This window comes from Orycteropus afer, unplaced genomic scaffold (assembly GCF_000298275.1).
Source record: "Orycteropus afer afer isolate SDZICR_OR568_19922 unplaced genomic scaffold, OryAfe1.0 scaffold00103, whole genome shotgun sequence".
Lineage (NCBI taxonomy): Eukaryota > Metazoa > Chordata > Mammalia > Tubulidentata > Orycteropodidae > Orycteropus > Orycteropus afer.
Window position 1 is genome coordinate 5,968,277 of NW_006921690.1, and position 10,331 is coordinate 5,978,607.

Sequence of the window (10,331 nt, forward strand, 5' to 3'; positions counted from 1 at the left end):
TGGTAAATTGTGGTCAATGTCATAAGACAAAGTGTATGTGAACTGCTGTATGGAAAGTGAATTTGCTCTGTAAATTTTCACCCAAATCACAATAAAAAGAAAAAAACAATCCCAAGAGGCACAACTAAAAAGGTTGCTTGGTTTTCCCTCTCTTGTGGATGTGGCATATACTTATAGGGGATTTTCTATAGAAGAATGAAGAATTAGGTTCCTTCATATCAGCATATTTGCATTTAGGGAAGGATACCTAGAGAGGTCTTATGGATCAAAGAGGACTCCTATGGAAGGGAAAAAAGAGCTGGGGATACTTAGTGTACAAAAGTAAAATTTGGGGCCCATTTAATATTCTTCAAGAACATGCCAGATTATAACAGGGACAGTGCTGGCTGTTTTTCACCTTAACAAGATTAACAGATAAAATTTAATTACATTTTAAATAAATTACATGGATATACCAAATGATATGCTTCTATAAAAGCAAGGGCTATATATATTTTGTATTCTCAGTACCTAGTAGAGTGCCTCGCACTAGGCTGTAGGTTGTTAATAAATGCTTAAGGTATAAATATGTTATTGTTGTTGTTGTTTGCCGTGGAGTTGGATCTGACTCATAGTGACCCCTCCTTGGATTTCCCAGGCAGTATCACTACGGAAGTGGATTGCCCCATCTTCCTTCCAAGGAGTGGCTGGTGGGTTTGAACCTCCAGCCTTCTGGTTAGCAGTCAAGTGCCTTAGGCACTATGCTACCACAGCTCAAATATAGGCAATTTAAAAAAAGGTAAGTTCATTTCTACATTTGGAAAAGCTTTATAGTTCTTAAGATAGGAGAAATGCTCTAAGACTTAAATAATTGAAGCCTAAACCCACTTAAGGAGTCGCTGGGTGGCACAAACACTTAAGTGCTTGACTACTAACTGAAAGGTTGGTGGTTCCAACCCACCAAGAGGTGCCTTGAAGAAAGGTCTGGCAATTTGCTTTCAAAAGTTTTTAGCCTTAAAAACCCTAAAGAGCAGTTCTACTACACACATAGGGTCACTATGAGTCAGAATCAACTCGACAACAACTAGCAATAATATGCTCAAGTCAGAGAGAGCATTAACTCAAATATTACATGGAGTTTAATTCACTCTGCATCATGATTGCTCTGGAATATAATAAATATTAAATACATAAAATCACAACATGGTCAATAATTTGCTAATTACTATACACTCAGTTAATTAAGTATAAAACCAGATCCAAATAGGTTAATAAGTATTTTAAGGAAGTAGAAAGAGATAACAGGTAGGCAGCCCTGACTTTGTTTAAAACATAAATGTATAACTGAGAGTGTCACTTTTCTTAAGTAAAATTTACAAAATTTCCAGCCAATTAACATAATCAACTAAATTACCGTTTTATCTTCATCCACAAATATCTCTCTTGCTTCCTCATAATTACAAATTTCTTCCTCGCACTCTCTTTCTAGGTTACCAGGAGTGAAGAGTTCCAAATCAAATCTATTATATAAGAGGCGTCGATGTATGAAAACGTTTGCTTCTTCTTTTGAAGTAAAGACTAATAAACAAAAAGATTTTAAATATAGATAAAAGAGAGAAAATTCATTTTAGCTGTGGAAAAAGTGATTAGTTCTCTTAATGTGGCTAAATTGTATCTAAATCTCTTGCATGGTTTTAAAATTGGACAAAAAGAAGTAATTTCACTAAATATAATTCTTACTGAATATGAAACAAAAACATAAGCATAATTCCTAGGCATATGTGAGTCTATCATGTCCAAAAGGATTAGCATAAATGAAAATTATTGAAACATCACTTTTTCCTGCAGATAATTCTTTTTTCCTATAAATGACAAGTTAGACTATTCAATTTCTAAAGGATTGGTTCCCTATTATCCTGACTGAGAATAATTAGTATGAAGTAACGGAAAGAGTGTTGGACTGAGAATTAGAAGAGAGGGCTTCTTAGTTTTGATCTGACTTAGCTATTTGCTATGTATTCTGGGATAAGTTGCTTATCTCTTGGGTTGCCATTTCCTCCTTTGTAAAATATAGGAACTAAACTAAATCATCATTGAGATCTCCTTAAGTTTTAGAATTATAAATACACTTACATGAAACTTTTTTATATTCAAGTTTACATTAAAACTTATAAATAAAATAGAAGTTAATTATAAGATTAATTAAAAAATAGTCCTTCCCAAAGAAGTAGATCCCCGCTGCCCTCCCCCCAAATATGTGTCTACTAAGCTTTACCAGACTCCCTCTACATTGGCTGGGAAGGTAAACAGTAAACATGACAGGGTTAAACACAGGTTGACCCAAAACCAAAACATCTCACCATGTTAGTATTTTAAATATAACCCGCCAATGTTAATGTCGTTTTGGCACCACGCAAACAAAGCTCAATGATTTTGCTTCAGATTACATTACTGAGACTGGAATTCCGAAACTCTGTGAGAACGCCATCCCAACTATAACAGAACCTGAAAGTCTTGGTATTTCTTACTGCTTTTACTTGAGGAAGAATACACTGAAGCGGGCAATGAAAGGACAACACAGACTGATGAGAGAGCATGGCTGGGAAGACAATGCTGTCACGTGACCTCAGGTCGCCATCGATTCTTAGCCCTTTGAGAACACCCACATCATGTCCAAGATGTTTGATTTTTTACTACTGATTAATCATCTTTCCAAATAGGTTGAGCTGTTTTGTTCAATACAGTCACCTCTAGCTACATATGGCTACTGAGCACTTGAAATGTGGCTAGTCCCGGAAGGTCAATGGTTCAAACCCACCAGCTGTTCTGCAGAAGGAAGATGAACGATCGACTTCTGTAAAGATTTACAGTCTCGGAAACCCAAATGGGGTTTGCTATGAGTCAGAAAGGACTCGATGGCAGTGAGTTTGGTTTTTGAGTTACCGACTCCATGGCAACTAACAAGAAGAAGATAATTTGCACGTGAGATGTGCTGTGAAACACACACTGAATTTCAATGATTTGGTATGGAAAAAGAGCCCCGCTGGTGCAATGGTTAAGCACTCAGCTGCTAACCAAAAGATTGGCAGTTCAAACCCACCCAACAGCTCTGTGAGAGAAAAGACATGACCTGTAAAGATTTCAGCCTTGGAAATCCTATGGGGCAGTTCTACTGTCATACAGGGTAGTTATGAGTCAGAATCAAAGGCATTCAATAACAGTATAGAAAAAAAGAACATTAAATACCTCATAAGTAATGTTTTATATTGATTACATATTCAAATGATGGTATTTGGAGATAAACACATTAAAATTAATTTCACTTATATCATCTTACCTTTTTAATGTGGTAACTAGAAAATTTTAACTTATTTATGTGGCTCACATTGTATTTGTATTGTCCAGTGCTGTCCTAGACTGTCAGTTTCTACATTATAAATAACATATAAAGGCCATTTGAACCAAGGGAGGAAGCTGGAATGGCATAATTGAGGATAGCTGTTTTGAGAAATATTCTAAAAGGAGGCTAGAGGAATTAGTGTGATGAAATACTCTTTTCCTTTCCTCCTACTCCAAGTTAGTAAAGCACAATGAGGCAACTCAACAAGACTACTGTCCGACCTTCAAAATACAGCAGGACTCCGACCACTTCTCACTACCTCCACCCTGGCCATCCAGGTCCAAGCCTCCATCATCTCTCACCTGCAATGGCCTTCTCAGTGGTCTTCTTGCTCCCCTAACAGTCTATTTTAAACATGACAACCAGAGTGATCCTCTTAAAAGGTAAGTCAGACATATTCCTACTTTTTAAATACTTTCTAATAGTAATCCTATCTCCCTTGGAGTAAAAGTCCTTACAGTGGCCCACAAGGCCCTACCTAATCTGGCTCTCCAACCCTTGTCTTTCTACCTCATCTCCTATCCTTTTCCCTCACCCACTATGGTGTAAGTATACTCTGTTATACTTACACACTCTGTTGCAACCAATTCACCCAGTTCTCTTCAGTCTGTGTTTGCCATTTCCTCTGACTGAAAATCTCTTCTTCCTGTTTTCTCTCTCCCCTTTTTCAGGATTTTGTTCAATGCTACCTTCTCAGTGAGGACTTCCTTGACTATAGTCACCTCTGGTGCTCTCTGTCCCCATTCATATTTTGCTTTCTCCATAGCACTTATCACCACCTCCTGGTCTATTTGCTTTACTTATTTGTTACTCCTCTGTTGCCCTGAGTAGAAGGACAGTTCCACAAAGGCAGGGATGTTGGGACTTGGCGCATAATAGATGTTCAAAAAATTACTTGCCTACTTACTGAATGAACTCAACTTTCCTATAGTGGGAAGGACCTAAAGTCTTTCCATTGAGGCAATTCATAGGTATAGTCTCACCTCTCATCTTGGCATAGGTTTAAAATACTACAGCAATGATGAAGCAACCCACAGCCTGCCTAACCTAATTTATCTATACTTAGTGCACAGAGTCTAATTTCAGAATGGAGAATCAGAAACCTACTTCAGTCTTGTTACATCTCAGATATACTCAGATTCTGACATCACATTGGGTAAAAAAGCAGTGCCAAATTTCTCATTGACAGTTTTCTATTCAAGGCTGTTATCTGAATCATAAAAATAACCACCCTTATGGGACTCAATAAAGCTAATGTCAACTTGAAGGGAAAATAAAAGATAGTCCATCATATTTTTATTTTTCCCAAAATGATATTCATACCCCAAAATGTGCTCATCCCAGTATTAGCCTTCCACGGGCTATTCTCTGCTGCTTCTCTGAGTGTGAAAGTTCTGATTCTGTCCACTGTTGACCTTAAACTTCAGTGCCAGATCAAACTTTTTCTTGCCTTCCTTGCAATGTCAGGAGAAGTACTGTCCATTCACATTTGGGTTCTGAGTAACTCTGAACGTGCTTCTGATGGGAAAAAAGCCAACTCTCCTGATGCCACAGCATCCTCGGCTTCGATGGAGAGCTCCGATTTTCCCTGTGGTCTTTGTGGGAAGATACACTGACGTTGCGCGTTCTAATCAAGTGCCTCATATTCTCTTCCTGTCCATTTTCTCCAGTCTTAGATTACCCCAACAAGCTGTCTATATATTCTGTTCTTTCAAATTCACCAACCTAGATATTCCATTCTCCTCCTCTCCCATCTCCTCATGTTTTCTAAAGAAGCTTCTTTTAAGTCATCTTAACTCCACCCTCTGGCTTTATCAAAAGTTAGCCCAGGGTCCCTTCTTTTCCCAGTTACTTTTCCTTAATCTCCACTTATTAAACAGTAAGTCCCTGGATCACAAGTGTCCAATTTACAAACAACCCGTGCTTGGTCTTTAACGTTATGTAAATTTGCCCACACTTTGAAACAAATGAACCCTTTCTTGCAACAAATTCTTCATCACAATACCTTCACTCACAGCACATGCAGCTTTTAAGTCACTGAAAAGCCTTCAAACCCCTTCTTGCACTAAAGTAAGGCTAACTAAGAACCATATGCACCTGTTCTGACTTAATTAACAACTCGATTTAAAGACACATTTAGGAATGGATCTTGTTCATAATTCAGGGATTGCCTGTATTCCACTTCCAGACAGAAAGCATTGGCTTCTTGTCATATAACTTTACCAAGTTACTTCTACTTCCTCTTTCCTCTGCCCTTGGGACCTCTCTGATTCCATCTCTGTTGGAGAATTTATGGAGACAAGCTTTTTATAGCCTTCCTTCCCTACCAGATGAAGAGATCCTCCAGGACAGGGATTACTACTTTCATTTCTCCATCTCCTGAACAAAGCATAGGGCCCAGCACATAGTACATATTCATCAAATGGTTACTAAATGAACTAATCACCTTTTCAAATATGTGGAATCCCTTCCCACAGACACCTCTAACCCACACCACTCAAATAACTCAAAAAAACCAACTCCCTCCTTGAGTTTCCAAGGTGGTAATCACTAGGAAGTAGATTGCCCAATCTTCCTTCCAAGGAGAGGCTTGTGGGTCAGCCTTCTGGTTAGCAGTCAAATGCCTTAGGCACTACACTACCAGAGCTCCCTTCACTCAAATATGACCTCTAAATTCCTTCCACAGTTTGTGATGTCCTCTCAGTGTCTTTTGTGTTTGCATCATGTGAATGAATGAATATATTGACAGTCATTTTTGGGGCAGGATCTGGTCCTATGAATACGAGTCATCAAGTTATACATGGTTGGATGTATTTACCGTGCCACTTGGGAGGTACCAAGAAGGATCCCTCTCCAAAATCTTTCCCTGTCTCACTAGGTAGACTCTCCAACTGCCTAGAACTCTTATCATCAGTGTTTCATTACATTGTGTTAAAGGTATTGTCTTATCTAAAAACACACATATTCCTAGGAGGTTTAACACACTAAGCTGTATTAATCATTAATAAGTCAGCCAGGAGTATTACTGTAACAGATCTTTCCTGAATGAAAATGAGCTGAGAGTAGAATCTGATGAAGAAAGATAAAGGACAGGAATGTGTGAAGAGGCAGATCCAACGTGCTGGCACCAGGCAAAGAAGCGCAATGACTACACGGGAGAAGCAACTGAGATCCAAAAGTCTTTTTTTTTTTCTTCTTTATGGCTTTTCTAGGTTAAGTTTTTAAAATCTGGGGCTCAGGTTTAAGATGCTGGAACTAGTCTGTTAACCAGAACCCACAAGGTGTTAGGTTAGCAAGTCCCAAACCTATCGCTCTCAACCTCTGGCTTTACCCAGGTAATTAAAGTTTAGATATTTTAAAGCCAAAAGGACCTCAGAGATCCTTCTGCAACTCAGCCTGCTCATTTTACAACGGAGGAAATTTAAACCTAAAGGGGTTAAGTAATTTGCCCAGGGTCTCACAACAAGTCCAGGCTAGATCCCCATTCTCTGTCCCTCTTTCCAGGAAGAATAAGTAATTATGTAATAATTAATTAAGAGTAAGTAATTTTAACGACCACACACCCTCACCTAGAAAAACGGCACTCACTGATTTTAGGAAGCTGAAATAGCTTTCCACTCAGTTAACCATAAAGCAGGGCTTAAACACATACTTATCAAGGAAACTCGTAAACACATACTTATCAAAGGAAACTCACAGAAACAAATGTGTATCAACTGTAGTTTAAAAAAACATAAAAAACTTTACCAAACAAACTGAAAATTAAATTAAAGCGTATTTTAGTGGTGGGAGCATTCAGATACTACACTTTCTGGCTTGAGCTGATGCAGCTCTGGTTTCCAGGAGATTGTTATCTGAAGCAACGCTTACCTTCTTTCGCATGCCTGGAATCCTTCGGAGCTCTTGTGCAATGAGGAAACGCGAAGGTAACTATCGGCAGTTGGCTGAGTAGAATCATAAGTTTAAACATAGTCTGGCAACTGTCAAACAAACTAAAAATAAACCACAAAACAAACAAAAAGCACGTCAAAAAAGCCCCTGTCTCAGCACTTCGAGTTTCTGTAGGACTTGAGTCACTGACCTGTTGTATTCAAAGCCACTGCACGACTGCGCCCCGCGCCAGTTTCGGCCGCCCAGGCCCTGCCCGCGCTAGGAAAGCGGGCTACCTAGAATGCCTAGGGACAAATGCCGCGCCCCGGGACTCAGCCAACAACCAACGACCGAGTGGGCGACCGACCCCCCGGCTTTGCGCTCGAATCTGGCCACGTCTGTCGGGCGCTGTCCCTCCGAGGGCCCCTCCAAGGAACCTCCCCCTCCCCTAACTCGGGACCCGCACCTGCAGCCACGGGCACATGTTCCTGTGGTTCCCGGGCCAGAGCCCCGTTGTTGGGTGGTCCCTGCGGCTGCCAGGCCCTCGGTCTCCGGAGCTCCCCAAATCTCGGCTCTGCTCCGCTCCGGGCCTAGTTCTCCGCAGGCCTGGGTGACCGCGCACTCGGACCAGGGACGAGCCTGCAGCCCGCGGTGGGCACCCAGGCGGACCGGGGACGCGCGCGGTGCGATCTCCTGCCTCGCTCCAGGGAGGCCGAGCAAAGCTGAGGGAGGGGACCAGTACACTACCTGGGAAGCACCTGGCCGCGCCCGCCCAGCGCCGGCCGCTCCTCCTCCCTGGCCAGCCTACCTGTAACGACGCGGCCGAGGGGAGGCGACTGCGGTCGCCTGCGCTTCGCTCTCCCAGCCCCGGTGGATTCTGCCCCCAGCTCTGGGCGAGTCCGCTGGCCAGCCGCCAACTCCGGCCCCGCCTTGGGGGCGGAGGTGGCGGGTTTTGGATTAATTCCTTTCTTTCTATTATTTATTTATTTATATTATTTTTATTGTGATTTGGGTGAAAATTTACAGAGCAAATTCACTTTCCATACAATAGTTCACATACACTTTGTCTCATGACATTCACTACAATTTACCCCAATGCAACCCCTCCTCTCCCACTTCCTACCGATAGTTACCTCTTCCCACCGATAGTTACCTCTTCCCACCGATAGTTAGTTACCTCTTCCTGTGTCCATCCCTTTATGCACTCCTGCCCCCTGAGCTGTCGCCCTGTGCATAAACAGCCCTTCTTTTTCCCATGATTGATATCTCCACGGAGTGTATCTACCTCAGGTAAATGTTCAACTCATATGCCTGTCTTTTGTTTGGCTGGAAGCCACATTTCAATTCCAGACCTGAAGTGCAGCTAGGGGCCAGAGTCTCAGTGGGTCCACCAGGCTCTATCCAACCAGCAAACTTGGTCCCCCCCTCCCGTTTTTTTCCCAAATGATTTGTGTTCCCTTTTTGTCCAGGATCCCCCTCCAAGTGGTTGACAGTGGTAGCGGGGCACCATCTAGTTCTTCTGGTCTCATAGTGTATAGGCTTCAGATAGCCTGGTGTACCAGTAGCTAGGACTAATTTTTTCCATGAATCTTTAGTTTTCTATTATTTTCTGTGCTGAACTCATTATGTTTATGAATTGTGTTATCATTTCCTTTGTTGCTGTTGTTTTAGTATTTGCTAAATATTTTTAGTATTTGTTTTAGTGTTTGCTGAATATTTGTGCTGCACCTCCGTTCACCAAGAGAGTGTGACGTATAAGAGTAACAAGGGGAATATCGCACCTTTCCAGTCATCCACATCTGTAATGTCCTTGCAGTTCCTGGCAAGTGGATCCTGTTCTTAAGTCCCTGGAATCTGGGAGAATGCTGTTGCTTTAATTATCCAAAATGTCAAACTGCTTGTAAACATTCAAAATGGCTGTGCCCTCTGGACAGGTAAAAATCCAAAGCTCAACCCACCTTCCTCTCCACTGCTTCCCCTTTTATTCACCAGGCACCAGAGCAGTCCTCTGTGCAGTTCTTGGCTAGCAGGGCTGATTTTTAGGTTAATGCTTAGGTCCTACCACCACCTGGCAATATCCAAGCTGTCTGTGCCATCAGGATTGCTGCCAGACCACAGCTTCGTATGTCTCCTTTTTTGGTGTTTTCATGCAAATTCTTCTGCTACTTTGAGTTTAGTCCATTTCTATATCCTTCCCTTCAAGGCTCAGGGGTCCAGGATTATCTTCTGTATCTGTGTTAATTGGTTCCCCTTTTCTTTGTTGAAGAGGGTCTGTGCAGTCTTTCTGCTTATTCCACCATCTTAACCGGAACACCTTGGATTCATTTCTAAACTCGCTGAATTCAAGCTAGCATTTTCACTTCTCTGGGCTAAGCAAAGCGCCTTTGGTGCTTTTCACTTTGTGTTCCATTTGCTAGGGGTTTCGTGGTCACCTTAGGTTAACAGTTCTCAAACTGTGGTCCGGAATGGGAAAAAAATATGCAAAGTTTTATACTCTCAAAGTCAAATCCACTTTATTAGTAATATGAAATGGGACATGGCATTAAAATTAATCTATTTGATTGGATCTCAGTCTGGGAGATGTCTCCAAGATCTTTATAGGGAGTCTCCGAGGTCAAAACTATTAAATATGATAATTAGACATTATTTGCTTTTTTTCATTCTCATTCTTTCATGAGTGTACAGTGGAGATTTCCAAACATTTGACATTTAATGATATCATCATTCTTTCTGCTAGTAGAACATCTGCACTTGAATCCTTGTGTTTTCTAGTATATTCTATGGTAGTATATTTAGAAGATCCTTAGGGGCACTCTTGGCTATTGTTTCATTATCTAGCACTGCTATAACAGAAGTACAAGTGGTTGGCTGTAACAAGCAGAAAATTATTTTCTAACAGGAGGCTAGAAGTCCAAATTAAGTCTCCAGGGGAAAGCTTTGTTTTTTTGTCAGCTCTGGAGGCACAGACCTCTGGAAGGTCCCTGTCTCTTCTGTTCATCAGAGATCTTGGTGTGTCTTGGCATCTGTCTTCCCCCAACTCTGATTTTTTCTTTATGCCTAATCTGGCATTTTTTTTTTTTTT

General features: G+C 41.3%; 1 protein-coding gene across 1 annotated transcript in view; it reads right to left on the minus strand.

The window, feature by feature from the left end:
• PRRG4 (proline rich and Gla domain 4) overlaps positions 1 to 7,349 on the minus strand; it is a 20,273-nt gene extending 12,924 nt beyond the window's left edge. Inside the window, exons 1-2 of the mRNA XM_007943282.1 lie at positions 7,250 to 7,349; positions 1,394 to 1,557 (exon numbers count right to left, since the gene is read on the minus strand). Coding sequence (XP_007941473.1) covers positions 1,394 to 1,557; positions 7,250 to 7,349 — 264 coding nt within the window. The remainder of the gene's footprint in view (positions 1 to 1,393; positions 1,558 to 7,249) is intronic.
• Between the last annotated feature and the right edge of the window lie 2,982 nt (positions 7,350 to 10,331).